Genomic DNA, 24115 nt, shown 5'->3' with positions numbered 1-24115 from the left:
ACTTCCATCAGGTGAACACAAACATGACCCAAAATCAATCTGTTGATCCATAACTGCTGCAAGCTAAATAAGCACATTGTAAAAAAGTATATTATTATTAATTTAAAAAATAATACAGGTGAAAATCTGGCAGCAAGGGTCCTGTAAAATATGTTTTATAAAGGGCGGAATATAATATTCAAGAACGGTAGAAACAATTAAAATAAGAGCTAATGTCTTTAAAATAATCTGATTTTGTTTTTTAGCTGACTTAAAAATAATAAGTAGTGTTTTTTACAGTTACACACTGTAAAACACAAAACGCTTATTTTAAAAATATAATTTTGTGATGTGAACAATACATGTGGTTTTGGCCTTATTTGATTTTTACTGTCGGCATGTAAATTTCCTTTTTAAATCTGATTTTACTAAATATTACCTGTAATATTGTTATTTTTTTTAAAGTAAAATAACAGTTTAAAAATAATAATTTGCTGTTTTTCCAGTTTTTAAATTACATTTTTTTCAAATTGTGTAAAACATCTTTAAAATAATGATGATGATGATGAATACATTTTTTGCTGATTTAAATACAGTAATAAATGGTGTAATTTTATGGTCAAACATTGGAAAAGAATAAATAACCATATATAAATTAAAAATGCAGAATTTTTATGTTACAGGTTTTGCCATTTATTATTTTTTGGAGTAAATGTACATCTTTTTTCTGTCTTTACTAGTAGGTATAATTTAACAAAACCATGAAAAATTTTAAAATAACAGTAAATTGTTTTTAAAAACAGTGCAGCTGTTTGCATTTGTTGGTGTTGGGTAATTTACTCCTGACTGCACCATCAAGAGGGGAAAAAAATCAGTTACTGCACATTTAAAGAAAAATCACTGTCTCAGTATGCAATACCCTCCAAACTTTAACTTTAGTATAAAAACAAGGAACAAATATATAGTGTGCAGACAGCATTGGTTGCTCCTGCATGTGTCACCAATGGCCAGTTGACAGTGTGCAGAGGAATGCCCGGCATCTGTTAACCTTCCTTTCCCCTCATATAATTCTCACTCAGAAGGGGCAGTGATCACAGGAGACTTTGTTAGCACTGCTGTCCCAAAGCAAGAATGCAAACACCCGAGAAGCTCTTCCAAGAATCCCCAGTTGAGGACTTTTCTGGAATGTCCTAACGAGCCTTCTCCGCTGTGTTTACAGTTCCAGACCGATGGCAACCCTGCAATCTGCCCTGCCAGCGTATCATTATCTGGCCTCCTCAGGGGACACACAGGGGAACAGCGACAGTCAGGAGAGTTTTCTTCTCCCTAACCAGAGGTTTTAGATGTTTGCAGACCTGACCATGCTACTTTAAACAGAACAAGAGAGACGGAGACGAAGCAACCACAGACGGCGACTTCAAGAGTCTTAATAAATCGCTGCAAACCGTTTCAAATTTGTGAGACGTCTGGACAAATAGCTGGACGCTGTGAAGCTGCTGTCTCATCAGTTTAATCTTGTTGTGTTGTGGTTACTCAGCGTAGAGAAAAGTCATTGATTCATTGAAAATAACACAACAAAACAAAAGGGATGCTTGTTTTTGACTTAAGCCTACAATCAGGTTACAGCTTGAGCATCAGTCAAACCAGGAAGGAAAAGTGACCTTGACATTTTACTAAAAGTGGAAACTTCATGTCAGGAGAGAGGAGAGAGCAAATGTATCTTGGCAGAATGGGAGAAGCATGTGACACAGCTGTGTGTGTGTGTGTGTGTGTGTGTGTGTGTGTGTGTGTGTGTGTGTGTGTGTGTGTGTGTGTGTGTGTGTGTGTGTGTGTGTGTGTGTGTGTGTGTGTGTGTGTGTGTGTGCGTGCTCAGGTGCTGGCTATACTTGTGGGGACCAAATGTCCCCACAACTGTAGGAAAACCGAAAACAATGTCACTTGTGGGGACCTCATTTCGGTCCCCACAAGTTTAAACAGTGTTTTCTTGGCCATGTTGTTGTTACTGAAAAAAGTAAAAGTGCAAAAACGTTTCTTTAGGGTAAGGCATGGTTTTGGTCTGGGTTAAGGTTAGGGTTAGGGTAAGGGTTAGGGGTTAGATATGAATGGGAGTCAATGGTATGTCCCCACAATGATAGAAAAACATAGTGTGTGTGTGTGTGTGTGTGTGTGTGTGTGTGTGTGTGTGTGTGTGTGTGTGTGTGTGTGTGTGTGTGTGTGTGTGTGTGTGTTCTGATCCACTTCAGTCAAGTCAGAAACACAAATAAGAACTCTTATTACGTAACGCAGGAATGTTGGCCCTGAACCACCCCAGTAAATCAAACAGGGACGAAGGTTACAGAAAATCTTCATATTTGCTCTCAACAAATAGACTTTCAGTAATAGAGTTTGAAGTTTATAATGTCAACATTCTACACATGATATCAAATAGACGAGTAAACTCCACGTAGCTGCACATGGTGCCACTGCTGTATTGAATTGTTTTATGCATTGATCTCCTCTTGGTTGTTTGTAATGTAGATTCCCAGCAGTGGTGGTTGAGCAATCATTGCATTTAAATAATATCATTGGGTTATGATTTAAACAAGTGTAAATAGCATTTTAATGTTTCAGCTGGTTGAGATTGAGGCACTGAATTAGTTTTCCTGTTGGAAAGTTAATATTTATACTACAATCTGTTACATAAATGTGGTATATTTTATTTGGCAATGTGGTAGGGAAGGAGCATAAAGTGAAAATGAGGTATTCAAAGGAGAACAACACTTATTCTACTTATTGGTCTCGGGGAGAACTACTGCATGTGTTGTATAAAGCTTTCTGTAGCTCCAGGGGATGCCGTGTGAAATCTGCAGAATGTTTTATGAATAGAAAATGTCCTGAGTTAAAAGAGGCACCTAAAGCAACCAACATAACCGTCAATTGTCAGTTAGCATCGACTTCTTTTTGAAACTGTCTGCTGAACGGAAGTGCAGCATTACATGGCTATGAAATTATAATCCACACACACAATAAGACTTGACAATAGAGCTACGAGGCAAAAGAAACTTCTGTAGTGCAAAAAGGAACTTCACACAACATCTTAACCTCTTCGAGGATTAAAATAACCCAGAACCTCAACATGCTCTGACCACAAATAAAACATCCCTTGTCATCATATGTCCCATCATTTAACAGCTAAACAAGTCTCTTTTTGTTGTGTCCCTAATTATAGCCGTAACACTTAAAATGACCCACTTTCCCAGTGTCATCATTTACAGTTTTCTCTGCAAGGCTAAATTAAAAGAACCCACTGGCTAATAATGTCTGCCTAAGAAAAAGAACAGCAAGTTTTTGTGTAGTCTGTGGATCAGTTGGGTTTTAGTTATTTTTGCATAAAACACAGAAGAGAGTGAAGCACCCTATTTCAGTCATAAAAAATGTCTGGTATCTGTGTCAGTTTATTTGCATTATTTGATCAAAAGCGGTGGTGAAAGGAAGGCCTTCAACTTTAAATTAAATCTAGGAAAATGTTTCTTGTACTCCCATTTATTAGCATCAAGAGGTGAAATGTTCACAGACAAACAGCACCAACACTAGGACCAAATATATCTTTTCATATTTGTCATGGGAGAAGCAGAGGTTCCAACAATCAATACGAATCAAGGCCAGTGAGCTTTTGCAGCTACAAACAGATCACCACATGGCAAAGTGGGTACACAGTTCAATAAACAACATTGAATCACGTACGTCCCATCACTGAGTAGAATGTGTTACTGAAAACATAAATATAACAAAATTTCACAATGTTAAAGAAAAAATCCTAACACAAAGTTACACAAACCACACATGCTGTTATTAGTCACTGATTCAGAGAAGTAACACTTTCTGCTCTGAAGCTTCATGCCAAGCCTGCGTTGGGCCCCTCGCAATTTCCTGCCCACAACAATAGTATGAACAAAGAGTGAAGGTCCTGACTGGAAGTCGCACAAGTTTCACCTCTTCAGACCAGACCAGCGGTGACCCAGCAGGAACACGTGCTGGAAAGCTGCCCGCCGTTTAAAAGTGCCAGAAAATGAGAACAGAGGATGGCCAAAGCGTGGGAATTTCACCTATCATATTCTTCCAAAGAATTCCAGGCCTGTGAGCAACTGACTCGGAACAACAGGATGTGTGTTTGAGGAATGTCACCTTGTGACTGATACTAAGTCTAGATATCTATCTTACTGCAATTTTCTTTTACTGTTGCTGAACCACTTCCCAAACATGAAACTGACAAACACTCAGCCTTCCAAATAAATTCTAAATATTTACCTATTGATGAAGCAGTGAGAAATTCACAGCTCGTGGATTTAGATTGATGTTGTTGAATATGATACCGCAATTACAGCTCAAAAGTAAAAACCAAAAAAGTAATGATTCAAGCTTTAAACAATGCCTAACAAATACTCTTTATAACCTTTGAGACCTCACTGTCTCATTAGACAACATGGGAGAATGCAGTTTGGCGGGAAATAAGGTATGCAAGACTGGAGAGGAGATATGATGCAACAGAGGTGATAAACCTACAACACAGTATTATTTAGTACACAACATAATACAATGCCAAATGTTAAGATTTTACTCTGAAAAATGAACCCTACATGTTCTACTACTACATGACATTTAGTTTTTAAACATAGTTTCTAAGAGCTTTGGGAAAAGTTTTAGGAAAAGGAGCCATGACGTTGTCTTTGTTAGTGGTATACGAGGAATTAAGATCTTGTACTTTAAAATAATTACATTAAAATGTGTAAATACAAGTAAAAGTGCTCCATTAGTAATCATACTTCACTTTACATAAGTATACGCTGCAAAATATACTCAAAGTGTGGTTATTCGACAGTACAGGGGGCCTTATTAAATGTTATGTAATTGGTATCAGTGATACTTTCTTATGTACACATCTGGTTTTGGTCATGGTATCAGTATTAATACATCATAAGCTGATCGTGTACTTTATAAATTGCTGATATTGTAAGTAAATCACATCTATAGTTGTAAAATAAATATAGGGGACTCACCAGTGCAGCATTTACATCTGAATTAAATACTGCAGACTTACAGTTTATGCTCCTCATAGAATTAGTTTACTTGTGTGAGGCATTGTTGCCTTTTTTTATGATAAAATCTTGGTAATTCCCGCTTATCAGCAACCATATGCATTGTTTTGCAGGAGAACATACTTCCTGTTATCACATTGCACCGGTTTCTTAAAGAAGCATGGTTCAGTAAGATTCTGTGTTTTGTGTTTAACTATCTCAGATGGGAGCCATCTAGTGGTGAGAAGGTGAATTTTTATTCTGTTTTTAAAAAGAGATCCCCTGGGATGTTTTATGCAACTAGAAAGAGGAGAGCTGTGTGATTGTGAAGAAGGAATCTTGATGAAAGTCTGCACAATAAACACAGAACACTGTAAGCAGAGTTTTGTGCAAAAATATTCCTGTCAGCTTGTGAGAATTGGAAAATGAGTAATGATTTTAACTATACAACCTGCCAGAGAGTCAAATTACTGGTATTTATACACACTTTGAGGCTAATTTATGCCGGATTTGGTATTGTCATCACATAAACTGTTTTTTGTTCCTCTTTTACAGCTTTTCATCTCTCAGTGTCACCGATGCTGCCTTCCCTGCAAACACACAGAGCCACCAAGTATGCAGGATGTTTCATGAACCATTAAGAAAGTGGGCAGATAAATAAACAGAGCTACACAAGCACAGATATACACACACTGCAACGAGCATGTTTCCCATCCTCTGTTTTGGGCCTGTAAGAGCTGGGAGCCATGGCAACCAAATACCGAGGGGAGAAAAATCTGTGCGCTGCCTGGCCGAGCTCCATCCCTCTGACAGTCATGCTAAAACTCATGAATCGCATGACAAAAACAACATTCCTCATCTAAGTGATATAGTCCTCCAGGAATTCCTGTTAAACAGAGGCATTTCTCAGCGTGCATAGCTCATTGTATTGAAACCATCTGCTGTTAACGTTTGGATGTGAAGTTTTCTCCAGATACAAATGGAGAGAGGAAACAACTCTGTGCACACATGGAAGTTTGTGTTGTCTCTTTTTTGACACAGTACACATGCGAATGTGTGCATTTATATGCAGTTATGAGACTCTATCGTATAACATTTGTGCATCTCTGAGAGGTTTGCAGTGAAACTATGTGCTGATATGGGATTAGTCTATCTTCCTTTCTGTTTTCCCTGAAGGTCTAAACACATGGTAACATAGCTAAAACATGGACATATATTAAATAAAATACAGCATGTGTGGGTTTCCAGGACCACAGCAAAAGACATGAAAAGGTTAAAAAAAAAAAAGTGTATTTCTGTTTTTTAGGCCCAGGTTGGCCTGAGCAAAGACAGCCATGGCCCACTGCCAGCTCCCCCACATCTGCGCTGACCCCGACACAGTTGTTCCTGTTCGGCCATGGTCTTGTATAACAGGACGGGACAAAGATAAGGGAGGAAAGACAAACTATGAAGTAGCAAGGTTGAATTTCAGAATTGTCAGGTTCAGTGCACGTCAGTTTTGATAAATCTGTACCTTTTAAATATGACAGCAGCTAAAGTGGGCGCTGAAGTGTAAGCTAATTTCACTGATGGGCCCGAAGTCTTTTTTTGTGTATATTCCTGAATAAACATTTTTACTAACTACGACTAAAAATGTTATTCCAGGATAGACGCGATGGATACACTGGACTTCATGGGAACTTTGTGGCAAAAGAGTTCATACACATTAGGTCATTTTCCAGTGCAGGAAACAGCAGGCCATTTTAGGGAGGCCTGAACCTTCTAGCATGTTCTGTTTGTAGGGACCACTTTTAGGGAGGAATAAAGTATCTACTGCAGATGCTGATTGGTAGAACTTGGAGTAGTCTTGCACAGTGAGACCATTCTGTCCGGCACACAGAATGGTCTGACTACTCTGGATTATCATTTCGCTATGGATGCAAATTACTCTGGCTTGTTTATTTGTCTTTAACCCAATCACAGTCAGCTATATATGAATATAGCAACAATGTCCCTAAAAATTATGACAGTGGGAATTGTTCTGGTGAAACATTTGCATACAGGGAGGTGGGCACAGTCAATACAACGGCTAATTCATAAAAGGAATTTTAAAAAAGTAGCAGGACTGGCTTATTGCACAATACAGATCCTCTGTAAAACATGGTTGTTGATTTTTATAATGGTACCACGTAGATAGCAAGAGGAGAGGAGAAAGATTTGTGAAATTTGCAGCCCATGACTGGTGTATACCCTCAGTCTACATCTGGTGAGTCAGACTAAATGCCATTTTTCTGCTGTCTTGATGTCCTCCATGAGTAGCAGTCTTCTCTTCTCCAACATCGCCATCAACAATGTAAAATAGTTGAAAAATTTGGGGATCAGAATTGATATCTACAAAAAAATATTGTAGTGAACATTACTAAAGTAACTGTTTGCAAACAATCCAATGTAAAAATGCATCTTAAAAGAGCATTTCCTATTTCAGTGACAGCAGAATTGAACGAATATTGACCAAACTATCAACATTGAATACTTTTAAGGAGGTCATTCCTCACATTGTGATTCATATTTGTCTGAACCACAGAAAACTTACCCAGGAATTAGTCTGACTCTTTACACATGTCAGCAATTGCAACCCCATCTCCATTTCAGATCTAGTCCAGGTGCCACATCTGTACCATATACTGCACCACCTAACCTAACAAAAAGGCTAACAGTAAAGCTTCCACTATTCCATTTGTATGTGTGTTCATATAACTGAATTTTCTGCAGTAACTAGCATTTGGCGATCAGATTCGAAACCACAACAGAAAGGGCTGATTACTAGCCTAGCCATGCTACACCCATGTTTCTGACGGCACAAGGGTCTAGGGAAGCTCGACAGGGAGGGAGGCGGGCTAAAAGGTTGTCTATCAAATCCCTCTGCAGCAATTGGGTAGGTATACAACCAATCAATGCAACGAATAGGCTGACGTAGTTCCGAGAGCACCGGTGGATTGTGGCTAAGTCCCATTAGCTTCCCAACCAGCGGAGCCGCGGAGCCAACTGGTATATTAAGGATTTGCCATATCCCGTCGGCATAAGTCCAAATACGTCTTTCTTCTCAATGAAACACTTAAGTGCCGTCCTTTGTTTATCTTTCAAGTTGAATTTTAGCTTCAAATTTTTAAGGGCTGTGGCCAAAGCCGAGTGGAAAGATAACTGTTTATTGTGCGCCGGTTGTTTCTGTCAGAATCGTCACGCCTCTGTCGTCACTTCGTTACGCCCGCCTTCTGACGCTACACTTCATGGTGATTGGTCCGGCCAGTTTTAGGAGAATCCAGCCTCAAGCCTTATGGAGGGTAACTAGACCCTCCCTGGCAGAGAATTAAATTTGTTGCCGTGGGTTGTCTAGCGCGGCTAGGCTAGCTGATTACAGGATCATCCATGCAAATGTTTCTGCAGTAGAAAGTACAGAAGATGGAATGTAAAGTGGTCAACAGGGGCCAAACTGCCAATTCTTGTTGTGGGACCCTGGAACAAATCAATCCAGCTGTGTATTATAGCAACATGTCCAATCAAAAGTCAGTCACCAGACATTTATTTCATGCACTTTAAGAAACAAAGAATCAAATCATCTTCACTTGGTTCTGTGTATTCAGTCAGCTCATTTTAATTGTCTATGCACTCATTTCATCGGTGTAGATTTGCAATATTGCCTGCCTGATGAGCTGTCACTGGTAGCATCCCTGAGAGTCTGGAAGAGGCCGAGAAATGTTGGTGAAAGCCCACTGCAAGATGCCATCAATGGAGTTCTGCTGGGATATACAAAAGGAGCAATCATTGTACCCAAGACTTAGTGACATTACAGTGAAAATCATGTGCTCAGTTCAGTTATTAAGTAGTTATACTTCTAGCACATTCACAACCTCCCTCTCAGTTTGACACATTTCAGACAGAAAAGACAAACTACACATCAACACAAACCCCACCATGACACACTGCTCAACTTTACTTATTATTTTTGTCCTCCTTGCTGCACGTTTACTGTGACAGCTCATTCCCGGTCTGTGAGATAAGAGGAGCAGCCATCTTGTGTCTGACGCGCACCGCTAAATTCGCATCACGTCTACATCTGTGATATCGACGTGTAACTGAGCCCCACTCACGTCTCCCAGGATGGAGTCCAGCTCATCTTTGTGGAGGATGGGCTCAGAGACGGTGACGCTCTGATCATGACTGAGTGTGTTTTGTAGCACCGGTGCTAGCTGCAGATACACAGATTACACTCTGTCACACTCAGATAATGAATGTTTTAGATTCTCTGTATAAATACAGATTTTTCAGTGTTGTCTTTCATGTGCACACACACCTGCCTGGATTCAGCCTCTTTCTGTGCAGATCCTCCCCATGGCCTGCAGCAGGACAAGCAGATGGACCTCCCTCTAGGAAACACGCAAACATTTTGATTGAGTCAGGCTGTTGTCCGTGCTGTATAATGTTTCTGTTGATCGATAATGTAATTTCCAACACTCGGGAGGATTACAGAGGACCCTTTCAGCTTCCACACTAAACTAATATGGGCTCTTTATGTAAAACACACTTCCAATGATTTTTAGGGAAACACTTTTTTAGATCAAGTGGTTCTTTGATGTTGCATTATTGGTTAGTTTTCTATTAGAAAGGGCATATCTTACTTTTTCATCAACATAAATGAGCAACAGTGTTACAAGATGTCATCACATGGATTCACTGGGTAAAATCATTAATCCTCACTCCAGTTATACATCATGCTATACACCCATTTCTAATCCATTAGCCACCATTAGCTAGATAATGATCACAGTCTCTTAATGCACACTGTTGATCAATACTGAAGGAAATTCCCAGAAAGGACTGCGTCTACTTTACATAATGTTGATGATGCTTAGGATCTCAGGATCTTGTGTAAAATACGCATACACTAAGAATTCTCCGTCACCTTCTAAAAATGCTTCATTGCAAGTCTAAGTGATGTAACACTGCGTTGGATGAAGAAATGAGTGGTTGTCTTACTTGGAAAAGTGGCAGCGTACGTGGAAATGTTCCAAACACTGAAGGCAATGAGTCAGGTCTCCTCCTCCGAGGTGACAAACACCACAAACCTCCCTCACATTAACCAGCTCGCCACCTGAGCACTGGACACGCAATATATATATTTTACACATATTGTTGTATCTAGCAGTGATGCAAAATTTATAAGCGGTTAAAAAACATAACTGAAGAAAAGGCCACCAACATGATGAAACTGATGGCTGGAACTGAAAAGCTGGACAAGAATTTCAAGAAAACTGAGAATGAATTCTTCACCTGGTTCTTGCCAGTGGACACATTCATAGATGCTGCGACACTTGTGAAGGACGACGACAGCGATGAGCAGGATGAAACATCGGTGATGGAGTTTGCTTGCTGAGGCTGGGCAGAAAATACCTAAACACAGAATGTCTACATTTTGATCAGTGTTAGAAAATGCAGAGCAAAAGTGTTTACTCAAAAAAACACTGTGATTTGTGATGCTGAACGACTTAAAAAAAAATTGAAAGCTGAAATCTGAAAGCTACATACAGAATTTCTTGAAACTTCTTTGAGTTCATTTACTGAAATCAAAAAGTCCCTTTAATCTAATACTACAGTGTCATTGTTAGCGATTCTAATATGAAAACGAACATGTGCTTTCTTATTGTTTTCCCATGTTGTGCTCCCATTCTGCAAAGATGGTTCATTTCATGGTGACTGAATAACCTTTGGTTTTAGTCCATTCTACATGGGCTGTTTTTGTATCTGCAGCTTTAAATGCAGCTGAGCTTCTGCTGTCCACGCCTCCTTCAGGAAAAACACTCTGTCTGTGACTGACATGATTCAAATTCAATCACAAGACAGCTGGCACAGATCCATATTTGTGTGGAAGACCAGAATTTTTGATTGCTTGTAATTTACTTTCTGATGAATCATTTTAGATGGAAATAACCCCATATTCACCCATAAGTCGTTTTTCACTCCACTAAGGAGGTGGAGCATCAGCAGAGTTATGGTGATGATCACCTTTGGTTTGTCTGTCTGTTTGTATGTTTGTTAGCAACATTACTCAAAAACAGACAAACAAATTTGCATGAAATTTTCAGGGAAGGTCAGAAATGACACAAGGACCAACTGATTGGATTGTGATGCGGCTTATAGTCTGGATCCATGGATTTGTTCAAGATTTCTGTATCATTGTGAGATAGCAGCATGGCGTCACTGTAACTACGACTACAAGTAAACACTCCATCAGCTGCCTGCTGATGATCACGAGATTGCAGTCCTACTAAAAATCGACTTATTGGGACTTACTCATCGGAAATGACACAAAGAACGATTGATTTCATTGTGGGGGTGTTTCCGAGTCCCTTCAGTTCCGGCCGCCCACTACATATTTAGGTTATTTAGGTCACGCGATTCGGTAGCCATACAGAATGTACACACGCGTAACACACGTCTACGCTCAGCCCAAGATCATTTTCTTTGTGGGTACATTACAATAAATGGCCACATTCTATAGTGCTGTGATTTCTGTCACAATTTTTTTTCAAGATTTCAGCTGTTGGAAATTATGCAAAGACTGAGCAGCCTTGGCAGAGTGCTGCACTCTCTGAGTGCTTTTCTTGCTCACTCATGCTGATGGGGAATTTCTCAGACAATGCTGTGGTTATAAAGTTGGTAATTTAGTCATGCAGACTTGTATCTTGGAAATGGCTCTGAAGTGACTGCCAGTTAACATGTAATCTTAATGGACTTTGTTTCAAAACAAAGTGTAAATTTAGTCACATTAGCCGCACAATGTGCTAACACTAAGGATTTTCCTGTCATCAGGGTGACATTACTATCAGAAATAAAAGCAATCCTGTGAGTCTTAAGGTCCTCAGATGCTGAGAATGCATGAAGACTGTTGTGTTCACTCTTGCAGCCAACAGCAGAACTTTTAATGTGCTTTTCTTTGTGGCTCAACACCCAAGTACAGTACAACTACTTCAAATTTGTACTCAAGTACAGTGTCTGAGTAAATACACTGACGTTTAGTCCATGTAAGCATCATTTTCTAATAATTCTGCTTCACCAACTTACCTGTAGAGGTATGTGGGCTTTCTCTGTTTTCACTCTGTGTCCACAGCACCGCTCACACTGCCAAGTGCCACTGCAGATGAAAAAATAGTAGCACTTTTTTTAGGGCAAGAGCTAAAACTAAGACATCTATGAATACAAATACACACACTAATAGACTGAAAAAAGTAACCCACATATACATTTAAACCTTTTTATACTCACTTTGGTATGGATGTGAGTGGAGGGTCAAGGCAAGTCAGATGAAAAGCTTGAGGACAGCCGTCACAACAAATCAGCTCCCCTCCATCCTTACACACCGCACACTCATCATCATTAAAGTGAATCTATACAAGCAGACAAACAAGACAACAGAAGGAAACCCGTTCAAATAGAAAAAAAGCTGTGATTAGTGAAGAGTGAAAGGCTGTTAGGAAGCACCATCCGTGTGTTTGTCTGCCCCTGGTGGTGAAGTGTCTTCTGAGCAGAAGCAGAATTGGACTTCACTGCATTTGTCTCCTCTGACGAACCACAAGAATAAAACTCCCCACCGACTTCAATGCACTTTCTGGTGGATCCTGTGGAACAGAAAGACTTTCAAAGGAGAGCTATTAAGGAGGCCAAAAATAAAATAATAAAAAAATCCAGGAAAATTATTTATTAGATTGCACTTAATTTAGAAATTGGTATTTATTTCCTCCCTAAAAATTCAACAATATATAGAAAAGACAGGAGAGTTGAGATATTCACCCCACTGCTCACCATCCAAGCTGTAAACCTGCTTGATATGAATATTTTCTCTGGCTTCTTGACTGACTGGTGGATCCGTAGAGGAGGCCGAGGAAGAGGAGGACAAAGGAGCTCCTCTCTGGACCGAGGAAGACACCACTTGTACACCTGGAGCAGATTTTTTTTTGCTGATTATGTCGTATGAGAGCAATTACTATATAGTTATTTTAATTACAGTTCATGTAGTTACTGTTTCCAGATGGCAGCTGCGGAGCTGGGGTCTCACTCTTCACTCTGTACAGCTTCACTTTACTCCCTGTGGAGAAAAAAAAAACACAGAGAAAGGCACAACCACAGAAGTAAATGTTGCACTGGCTCCAAAAGAAATTATTTTCATTGGGATAAAGTTCATTATTATTGGTCATCAGGAGGATGAAAATGTCTGTCTTTTCTTTCCCTTTCGCAATTTTCTAACAGAGTGGCCTGCATTGACAAATACAGAATAAATGCATTATGGGAGAGAACCTGCTGCGTCACTTTTCTTGGCATGATACTGTGAATGCTGAGACTTGGTCCCTCTGTCTTCGTGGCTCCTCTTTTTGCTGTGAGTCTTGTGACCACCAGAAGATCTGCTTTCACTTTTGGACGCCGCAGCATCTTTCCCTGCCGAACACAATCACCAACAATGTGACGCATGAAAGTCTAAACTTAAGTCGTATATACACAATAATGCATAAAGATTACCTGAACAGTGATGTGAAAACAAGATATAGCAAACACAGCACTGACAAAAATGGATTAGGACTCAGAAATGCCAGTTTCTGTTAAACCGAAATCTTTAAAAACGAAATGTATCCTTGGGTTTTATTTGACTTGAACAGCTGTTTTGTCTAGCACATCTTAACTAATGATTTAATCACTGAAGGGTGTTAAAATGTTGCATTATTCTGCGATTAAACTCCTCATGAACACAGCTCTGTCACTTCCCAGTGATTAGACAGAGAGACATATATTTTGACAGAATACAAGCGTCACATACTGGAGTGCAGGTTTGCAAGAAGTGTCTTCAGCTTTGGGTAACTGTCTCGATTGTACTCTTTGGATAAGTTGCTCCAGAAAGCCTGGACAGTGGATCTGCTCTGCTCCAAGACCCAGGACAGGAGGGAGTACATGGCCTTGTGGATCCCTTCTCTGCCCTCTTTCTCTAGAGTGTCCTGTGGAAATAATAAGTGGTGTCTCAGTGGTTGCAGTCTGAAAATTCCTTAAAATGTTTGTTCTAATATACTGTATGTATATAAGCAGTCCACGATTACAAGGTGATTAGCAACAGTGCATTGAGATGGGATAAATCTAAATTAAATGAATTAATATTTGAACAACATGGACGCGACTAAATAAAATTCAGTTGCATTGACAAATTTATCATTACATGACATTGAGTGGCATTTATGATAATAATAACACTATTTCCCACTACATCTTGTCCATTTCTTACCTTCAGTAGTTGCTCTGTGATGACATTTTTGTCTGCCAAGCCGTAGACGAGAGGGAAAGGGTCATCCACAGCCATAGCAATGTCAGTACGGAGCTCCTTCAGCAGAGAGCGAAGGTTCGTGTCCCTAAACGCCTCCACTCTGGACATGATGTGCAAATGACATCGAAACTGACCCGAGATCTTAGATAAGGTATTTTGGATGCAAGAGGTGTGTCCTTCTCAGGGAAGGAAACATTGTACTGGTGCATCAGTTCAGGTTGACTGAATATGTGAAATATTTTGAAAGTATCGTTCTTCTTTACTTTCAATCCATATATACACACACAAACATACATATATGTATATATATATGACTGTATGTATGCATATGGATTTTTTTGAAACTTTCAGAAACTCCATACTGCATGTTGCACCTCAGGGAGGAGACCCGGCGACCTTTTGTCTCTGTGGAGTTCATTTTGTCCATTAACTGCAATAACTGCAGGGGAATACCTGCCCTCTTACACCAGACGAGTTCAGTGAAGTGACCCGATGTGTCACAATGACAGTTTTCTTTCTAAAAGGTTCTTTCCACCTCAACTTCCCCTCATCAGGTTTGCAGACACTGACTCACTGCATGGAACTCAGCGTTGGAGCGACAACAATGACTTTGCAACAGGCATAAGACAATTAACACTGTAAACAATTAACTGATTGACAGACTGATTGATTGTTCTGCTCTCTGCCCATCATTTTTTTTCAATTGCTCTACTGTCACTTTGTTCCTCATTGAAAAACCTCCATAGCTCTTTCAACAGTCTCAACAAGGAAGAACTGTGCCGTCTTTCCCAAATCAAGCCAATATTTCATGACAAATACATCCTTTTTTGTGTGTTTAAGGTTACTTGACTGGCTGTCAGCTGCAGATTAAAGCTGGTACTTTGCCTACATGCATTCTTCACTCAAATTCTTGCCAGGGTTCTTTGGCAGCATGCTTTTTGTTGTTTGCAGACATTTCTCTGGCACTTTAACTGTGTTTCATCAGCATTTTAACAGAAGATTAACTGAGTTGTGTGCTAACGGGTCATTTAAATATCCATCAGAGATAAAGTGGGTGCAGCTAATTGGACGGATGGTTAATTTTTGAGCAGTAAGCCTCAGAAATATTTGACAAAAACACACAACTGGTTCAAAGAGTAAACATTCTAGCAAATCTGAACCAAAAACAGAATTTAAAATGAACTCTTTGTTATATGTTTTCCCCAAAATTAGCCACAACTGCTGCAAATCTAATGTGCATTGCCAGAAACCTGACATTTGTGAAAGGGTGTTGATAACATATAACGCAACATATAGGCTATTCTGTGAACTCCTTCTGTAAAAACAGAAATAAAATCCAGGATTAAATTGAATAGACTAGACCATTTCGCTGCCAGGTAAATGTTGATGGTTAGGAGAGTGAAGCCCTTTAATCTGTAATTTATTAATCATTAAACATTATTACATTTTTCATACTGGTGAACAAGGACCACTTCTACAGAGGGACGTTCACAACATACATATTACATTATTATATACAGTGCAGTGCATTACAGTGGATTGTTATATGTGTATTACCGGGATGGAGGGACGGGGGAGGCTGGAAGGAGAGACAGAGGGACAGAGGGAGGAGAGGAGGAAGAGGAGAGGACTTGTTGAAGGGATGGGGAGTGTTGATAGTAAGTTGTCTTTTTATTACTTCTTTTTTTTTTTCAACCACAGTACAGTTTGTTCTATAAAAGTTAAACCCATAGAGAGATAGAGTGCCACATTTTCACAGCTACTGTTAGGTGAACCTACTGGAAGTTGACTCTTGTGGGAATATCAAATGAGATACGTTTTGTCATGAGATGCTATAGAGAGATGCTATAAAACATTCTAAGATAGTCAACCTCCGTCCAGAGCGCGGAGACCCTGGAGGGCAGGCCAAAGGTCAAAGATCAGATCAGCGTGCATGCGTGCTGCAGACATTCAGACATGTTCAGCCGTCTAGAAAAACAGCTGAGCCCCGACTATTTCTCCTTCTGTGTTTAGGCATCATTTTTGGTGCTTTCCCATTTTATATATAAAAAATACAAAACATAACAGCGAAAAGAACTCCGTTGGTTGTCCCGTTTTTTTTTTCTCCCTTTTTCATTTTTCCCAAACAGTTTTTTGTCATTTTCATGTCATCATATTGTTGTTGTTGTTTTTTTTTATCTTCCCTTTTCTCCTCCAGTCACTTACATATTGACAAAGTATACAATATTTTACAACTGAACAAAGACTGAAAGATAACATTTGATTTGTCCAATCAGATACAAGGCCCGGATCCTATATCCAATTAGAGAAGTCAACTGGAAGCTAACCAGTAGTAAGCAACACAACAAGCCTATGGTGTGAAGGGAGCTGTCCAAATGCAGCTCTGCATTAACATGAGCACCCGCCTTCAGGGACAGTAGGCTCTGCTGGTTTGTCCAGCTTGATGTCGATCACTGAGGGGGGACCGGTTAAGGAAAAAACACGAAATGAAATGAAAGATTCATCATGTCACCGTGAAGTGCTTCCAATTATGGCTTCCCCTACATTACCCACAACGCAGCTCAACTATCAACGGTTTAGTGAAAGATCCGGGTGTGTTATGCAGGAAGCTTGCAGAGATATAGGCCAACATCACTCCTTTCTAACTCCACACCCCCGGACTTATCGTCTTTAGCCTGACCAGATTTCACGCAACTCCCTCTGAAGCCACAAAATCTTTGTACAACTTCATTACACATGCAGCAGTACTCCTAAAGACATGTGAACTTTACGTGTAAAATCAGTGGAGTTCACTCTGAATATCTTACAATCAGCAGGACAAAAAAAAGCTTAGATTCTTCTTGAATTTCAGTATTTAGATCCAAAATTAATAAACTACTATTCTGCAAGATTTTACAATAACCATTATAGCTATGAAGCTGCACCCTAAGATACCAAAATTATCTCTTTTTTCGATTGCATATTTGTCCTGTAGTACAGTATTTTATTGACAAATCCCTATACTACACTGTCATTTTCTGGCTGTAATCTGAAGTCAACTGGTCATCTTCTTATTAATTGTAAAGGAGAAAATAGAATATATGTTAGCTTTCTTGAATTAATTCACACTTACTGATAAGAATCCCTCTTTTTCAGTCTCTTCAACAAACATCTGTCCTCCATCACACATCCTCTCCTGTTGTCACCTCCCAGACAGCCACTGTGTGGTGCTGCAACTGAGCATCCCTCACCATCTTCCTGGCTCTGTGCAGCTCCTCTCTATTAAGCATAAAAGGTTTAATGGCTGATGCCTGGGTAGACAGTAGACTGGGCTGTCTGTTTGTACTAGAGCCAACAAGCACTAAGAGATTAAAAATAAGCCGGCCATTTCTCAGGCTGTTTGGCTCTCGGCACAGTGAGTCACGGTGGCTATAAAGGATACTGCCTTCAGGATTCGCGTCGTCCAAGCTTTCCATTCCAGGTAGGGCCGCTGCAACTCGACGAAACAGCTAGAGGGAGAGGAAAGGAGGAGGAAAGAGGAGGGCGATGTAGAGTTAGAGTGGAAAGACAATGTAGAAAAGAAGGAAGGGAGGGGAAGTGGGGATAGGAAAGTTAAAATGTGCATTACGTGTCCGGTATAGACTGCATGTGGGATGATGAGTCCCCTAATTATAGCATTTCTTTTCCATATTTACTGATGTTTGCTTTATCTTGAATGATAAAAAGCTGCCTCAATACATTTTTGAACAGCGGAGGCATTGAGATTCCTCGCTGGATTAAAAGTACTGTAAAATGCATGGTTAAAAATTAAAAACTTGCATCAAAACATGATCTAATGAAAAATCTACAAGAATTATCTGAGAAATATAGTTCAAATATGAAATGTAGAGGTACTCAGTGCAAAAAAATGGCTTCTATAATAAATAGCTGGTTGAGGTTGAGCTTATTTTAACACGTATTTACTGTAGAGTAACTTCAGTTATAATCCATCATGTTTCATTGGCTTACATACGTTTTATTACATGTAAAGTCTTAATATGTTAAACCTGCACAGTTGTCAGATAAATTTAGTGAAGTAAAAAGTACAATATACGTTTCTGAATTATACAGCAGCATGACATGTACCTCAAATTCATGTTTCAATGGAGTACTTCAGTAAAAGTATTAAATTACAATCCAGCACTGTTTCTGGCAGTTTGCAATATCTGCATTTGCAAACTACATCTTCCTCTCCTTTGTGTGCACATGCAGCTAACTGGTTTTGGATATGCACCATTTATGTTACCACTGCTGCACATATTCACTCATCTAAATTGCATTTGTCCACACCGATCACCTTGCAGGGACGCAGTAATGGCAGAGAATCGGAAATCAAGCGATGCCCAAAATGCTGCGAAATATGGTGAAACTGCAGGGATCACCTGTTTGACATTGCAGCCTGTCTTGGCACTGGTCTCGATGAACATGACGTTCAGCTCTTTGGCTCTCTGCTCTCCTTCCTCGATCGTGATTTGCCTGCAGGAAAATCAGGCCAGGCTCAGCATCTCAGGCCAATTCACTCTGCTCTGACGTGTTGCTTTCTGCTCATTTGATGAAACCATCCTGACATCAGAGATAAAAGCTAAACGGTAGAGACAACTAAATATTTACCTCTTCTCCTCCAGGTCTGTCTTGTTGCCTACTAGCATGATGATAACATCGCTTCCTCTCTCTGTCCTGACATCATCAATCCATTTGCAGGTCTGCTGGAATGAATTCACATCTGTGGAGACCAGAATCTCATTTTAAATCTTGTCTTTTCCCCTTTTTAATGCTGTTAAAAGTGCAGAAAAACACACTAATATATACATACATGCATAAGAATATAACCACAGCACATGTAAACAACAAGTTACGGCTCACTTGTAATGTCATAGACGACCACAGCCACTGTAGAGTCTCGAATGTAGCTCGGGATGAGGCTCCTGAAACGCTCCTGTCCAGCTGTATCCCACAGCTGCAGCCTTACCTGCATGTGCACACACACACACACACACAGAAACACACACCTCCAGCAGCTGCTTCAGCATCAACTGTCACACAGCACACAGGCTATACAGCTGTAAAGGCCTTGTAAGCACACTTGTGAGGGGATAAGCCAATATCAGCTCATGTGCAGGCAGGCAGGCAGAGCGTAATATCCTGACAAAGAAGCAATATTAATACTAGCTAAAGCAGATGATCCACGGGCACGGCTTTGACTTATTAGGGCTCCAAAAGCCAATGCATCGAAGCTATTGCTACCAGAAATAACCTTAGGATAATCATGTTAGTGTGTGAAGAGAGCATCAATTAAGCAAATCAAATCAAGGATTAGTCAAAACAGAGTGGAAACAGGGACATTTCATACTTAAGGATGTTCACTGACTAGAACCCTACGAGTGTGTTTCTACGTGTGAATGTTCAATGACAATCGAGGTTTTCCTACTGTTCGGTCTTCCAGGTACATTGTCTTTGATAGGAAGTCAATTCCAATGGTGGCCTATGGAGAGGAAAGAGCAAAAAAGGGGGGAAATAATGATGAGTGAAACCCAGACATTAAATTTTAAATGTCTCCCTGCACCATCTGTTGTTCCCAGCAGATAGATTGTTGTTAAGTAAGAGCAAAATACTAAAAAGCTGTTAAGAAAAAAGGAGGCAATAGGAGCAGAAATTGAATCAGACTGAAACACTAATTTCATTTGCGCTGCCCTCGGGGCTCTATCAGTCAGACTTGTTATGTACCTAACTTCTGAGAAAGGCAAATCCTAATCTGTTCTCTCTTTTTCAGCATACTAATACCTCGACTACACTATTTTCTGATCATATTTGGATAATCAACAACATTCAAATTAGGACTTAATTCATGCAAACTTAATTTAGCGAGACTGATTGTAGTTTGTACGTCAAGTGTAAATTTTTGGCCAAAAGCTGCAACATAATCCATCTTTATTTTACCTAAATTATAACATATCATACAGCTGCAGGGATTACTCCCATCATTCCTGCAAATGTGCCACTGTAAAAAGGGATGGGAGAGATTTTTTTTTAATGAATTTAATCAAAAGAAAATTGGAACATTATGACCATCCAGATCCGTCATCAATCAGTTCGTCATTATAAATTCATACACTCTGGTTCTGGATCTGCTTCGAGTCTCACCTGATATGTGTTGTCGAAACTGTCGTACATGAATCTAGTGATGAGAGATGTTTTCCCCACTGAAACAGAGCACACACGTGTTAGCTTTTAGTGAAGCGAAACATATCAATAAGCAATTTCTATCGACATTATTTACTGAAAATGCGTCTCCTTGATGAGACAAAATGGCAGGTAAGAACAGTCAAGAACACAGAATCCAACATCAAACCCGTAACAATTAGAATAATGAAGGGAAAAAAGGAACAGAATTGAAGCATTAGATGGAAATGAGGGGAAACCAGTAAAAGAAAAAAAAACATGTAAATTAAATCATGTCTCACTGGGACAAAATCTGCCTCGTAATTTAGCTTTGACTTGAAATCCTTTTTATTTTGTATTGATACAGCAAAAAGTAATCACTGCAAACTAAATAATCAAAATGGATTCTCTACATGTTCTGTAATCAAGAGAGCAGCATTGTGTGCCTTTATCTTTCCTTTATCAGATAATGTGTTCATGTTCCTCACTGTCAACATAAAAGACACATTTGACACAATGCAATGATGTTAAAATTATACAATATTAAGTTTACAATTATTCAAAATAAAGTAAAGCAGCAAACTCAAATACCATACGGTGACAATATCTGACAGTTCTGCTTAATCTAATCATTTGAATAATTAATCATGATTCATGGCTGATTTTGTCTTGTGTTATTTTGCATCTATTTTCTTCTTTAGTTGTATGTTTTGTGCCAATTTACATTTTCTAATTCAGTCTTGTATCGTTTTTGCATGTATTTTCTTGTTTGCTACTGTGTCTTGTTCTGTATTTTTGGGTGTTTTCTTGTTGACTGTTATGTTTTGTGGCAATTCGTGTGAATATTCTCATTAGGTTTTGTATCTTGGCTTTTGTAAATGTGTATTCTCCTGCTAAGGTTTTGCATCTTGTGCATGTTTGCATGTATTTTCTTGTTGTATCGTATATTTTGTGTCAATTTGCATGTGTGTCTTTTTTATGCCAGGCATCATTCTACGGGTATTTACTTGTTTAGTTTGTTTGTATTTTGTTGTTTTTGCAGATTTGCTTGCGTAGGATTATGTTTTTGTGCCAGTTTGTGTTTATGTTCTTATTAAGTTGTGACTCTATGTAGCTTCATGTGCTGTTTTGCATCTATTCACTTATTTAGCGCAATGTTTTGTGCCATTTTCTATGTATTTTCCTTTTAAGCTTTGTATCTTGGCGATTTGATGTGTATTTCCCTTCTGAGGTTTTGCATTTTGTTCTGTTTTCTGCGAGCTTCTTGTATTTGTGGCATCGGTACACCCAAATCCTTGCCCAGATACAAATAAGCATGAGCAATATCGATGAAATAAATAGTTTTGACTGGTTATTTCTGCTCTGTTGTCTTTAATTCTTGAAAACGTGTGTAAGAAGACCACTGTGAGGAAAAATGCCACTGAATAACAGCACAGAAAACATGACTTGATGAACTATTCTCCATAATCACCAAGAAAGACCGTGAGTTTTTACTTGACAGATACAAAACACAGATTTTTTGCAGCCTTCACGAGCCGGATGCAGACTTCTCAGAGCATCAAGGTGAGCCCAGTGATGTCCGTTTGTATTTACATCCTCCCGGCTGCATCGTTAGCTCCATTTTACATCGAATGTACAGCGGGTTGAGGACGGGATCCTCCGGCTCTCAAGCAGACGCCAATAGTTTTGAAGGTGGCGATGGGCAGTGGCCACAGCAGGCCTCTGTTCAGCACCATGGACAGCAACATTGCAGTGGAGGCCACACACACACACACACACACACACACACACACACACACGGAGACACACAGCCCTGTCATAGACATGCAGCACACACACACACACATACACACACACACACTGGAGGGAGCATCACAATGTAAAGACACAAACACCAGTCAGGCTGCTGTCATATTAGGCCCTAATTATGTGCATTATTCCCTTCTTTGCTGGTGTGGCTCCTCCACATATCTAATGTCTGAACACGTATCCAGGCAGCTTTACAGCGCTAAACCCTTATCGATCAGCTCCTCCTCAATTTGTGGCATCACATCAAAGCACATACGCAGCCCGTTCCCACCCTAAATAGATGGATTATTGAATAAATAGTATAAGGCTGTGGCGTTGTCTGGGCCTCGGTGGTTTTATTTGATTATTTATGGCACCGAACCGGAGACTGCGAGGTTTGGAGATGCTACAGACATCGAGCAGCCTAGGGTGTGTCCCGAACTGACACATGGGGGACTGTTTATTATCATCTTCTGCGAAAACACGAGCACTGGGAGAAATATCCAACACTGTCCTATGATAGAGAGGAGGATGTTTCGTGTCAGAAATAAGCGATGGGAGTGAAATAAACGTGTTATGTGGAAAAGCCAGAGCGTATTTGTCGGTCACTGCAGCACATCAAAACATCCCAATTCACAGCGTCTGCCGGGATGCGAATTATGACAATTTGCGACGAGAGAATAATCCTCAAGGATATTTATCACGATTGGAGTTTGTATTTAAGCGATCGCAAGGATTAGATAGAATTGAAGGGTTTGATTTTTACGCATGCGTTTTTTTTCCTCCTGCTCTCTTTTATTCCCCCTTCTCTGTTAATCAAATTTTCTTGAGCAACATGGGCGTCAGATTCACCAAAGCGAGCCGGCACATCCTCTTAGATTCACTTTAAACTTTACAGATCAACACGGATTACATGCATGGCCTTCAACATATACGCATGTTTGATCCACGGACAGCCCAAACCTCCCCAAGCACTGACTCACCGCTCTGCTCGCCCAAAAACACGAGTTTAAATTTCCTCAGGGGGTTCCCCAAATCTCCTCCAGCTGACATGGTGGCAGATAAAAAGCTCAACTTGGATTATTTTTATATGTTCTTATCGCTCGGCGTCTCCTCCGTCGTGGCTGCGCAGGGGGATCCTCCTCTCCTCACAGAATGATGGGAATGCAGCTCAGCATCCTCCTGTCAATTTGGGGAGCTTGTGCGCCTGCGCGACCTCACCTATTTCTATCCCTCACCTTTTCTATTGGACCTAAAACTAAACTGTACATTTTTTTATTTATTTGCCAACTATATTTGTGCCTAATTTTGTGACTACATTTTAAATATTGCAATTTTTGTTTATTGATTTGTTTTTCTTTTTGATTTGTTTACAGATAAAAATCTGGCATGAAGTACAGTTTATAGTCAGAATGATTTCATAAAATCTGATGCTGTATTAGGAACACAAATACCCAACATTGAGATAAATAGATAAATATAAATTAAAGTCAGAGCTGAAATGATTAGTCATGTGGTGAGTCAATTAGATTTTTTTTAAAGGAGGATTTTCAACTTTTTATTCTTACATATTTTTGTTCAATCTATGTTCAGCATAGTGGGTAAAATTTGATAAAATATTACTTTCTGCGGGCTGCTCAGTGGCGTAGTGATTAGCACTTTCGCCTTGCAGCAAGAAGATCCCTGGTTCGAATCCCGGTCTGGGCCTGGGATCTTTCTGCATGGAGTTTGCATGTTCTCCCTGAGCATGCGTGGGTTTTCTCCGGGCACCCCGGCTTCC

At 39.8% G+C, this 24115-nt stretch overlaps 3 protein-coding genes across 3 annotated transcripts in view; all 3 read right to left on the bottom strand.

The window, feature by feature from the left end:
* The window catches only part of amotl2b (angiomotin like 2b), a 30573-nt gene extending 22121 nt beyond the window's left edge, over positions 1-8452 (bottom strand). The window contains exon 1 of the mRNA XM_051953952.1: positions 5016-8452. The gene's annotated coding sequence lies outside the window, so the exon portion shown is untranslated. The remainder of the gene's footprint in view (positions 1-5015) is intronic.
* A 123-nt stretch (positions 8453-8575) lies between these two features.
* Positions 8576-15639, bottom strand: aire (autoimmune regulator). The gene is made up of 13 exons (XM_022204964.2): positions 14332-15639; positions 13876-14050; positions 13362-13499; positions 13087-13152; positions 12870-13004; positions 12549-12685; positions 12333-12454; positions 12132-12201; positions 10341-10460; positions 10047-10168; positions 9364-9436; positions 9161-9259; positions 8576-8809 (listed from the first exon to the last, which is right to left on the bottom strand). The coding sequence occupies exons 1-13, from the start codon at positions 14476-14478 to the stop codon at positions 8726-8728; spliced, it is 1488 nt and encodes a 495-aa protein (XP_022060656.1). The 5' UTR covers positions 14479-15639; the 3' UTR covers positions 8576-8725.
* A 108-nt stretch (positions 15640-15747) lies between these two features.
* On the bottom strand, positions 15748-23523 carry rab6bb (RAB6B, member RAS oncogene family b). The gene is made up of 8 exons (XM_022204965.2): positions 23319-23523; positions 20530-20588; positions 19817-19870; positions 19252-19357; positions 19000-19111; positions 18771-18864; positions 17792-17858; positions 15748-16823 (listed from the first exon to the last, which is right to left on the bottom strand). The coding sequence occupies exons 1-8, from the start codon at positions 23386-23388 to the stop codon at positions 16759-16761; spliced, it is 627 nt and encodes a 208-aa protein (XP_022060657.1). The 5' UTR covers positions 23389-23523; the 3' UTR covers positions 15748-16758.
* Between the last annotated feature and the right edge of the window lie 592 nt (positions 23524-24115).

Source organism: Acanthochromis polyacanthus, chromosome 9, assembly GCF_021347895.1.
Source record: "Acanthochromis polyacanthus isolate Apoly-LR-REF ecotype Palm Island chromosome 9, KAUST_Apoly_ChrSc, whole genome shotgun sequence".
NCBI lineage: Eukaryota > Metazoa > Chordata > Actinopteri > Pomacentridae > Acanthochromis > Acanthochromis polyacanthus.
Note: the sequence above shows the minus strand (reverse complement) of the source record. Positions and strands in the feature narration are given on the sequence as shown.

Coding starts and splice junctions, on each gene's coding strand:
- aire (XM_022204964.2), bottom strand. CDS start 14,478: ATGTCCAGAGTGGAGGCGTTTAGGGACACGAACCTTCGCTCTCTGCTG. Junction 12,455..12,548: donor GGCAGACAAACACACGGATG/GTGCTTCCTAAC, acceptor CTGCTTGTATAG/ATTCACTTTAATGATGATGA. Junction 9,437..10,046: donor GTACGCTGCCACTTTTCCAA/GTAAGACAACCA, acceptor CGTGTTTCCTAG/AGGGAGGTCCATCTGCTTGT.
- rab6bb (XM_022204965.2), bottom strand. CDS start 23,388: ATGTCAGCTGGAGGAGATTTGGGGAACCCCCTGAGGAAATTTAAACTC. Junction 19,871..20,529: donor GTTTCGACAACACATATCAG/GTGAGACTCGAA, acceptor TCCTCTCCATAG/GCCACCATTGGAATTGACTT. Junction 19,358..19,816: donor TGTACCTGGAAGACCGAACA/GTAGGAAAACCT, acceptor GTGCACATGCAG/GTAAGGCTGCAGCTGTGGGA.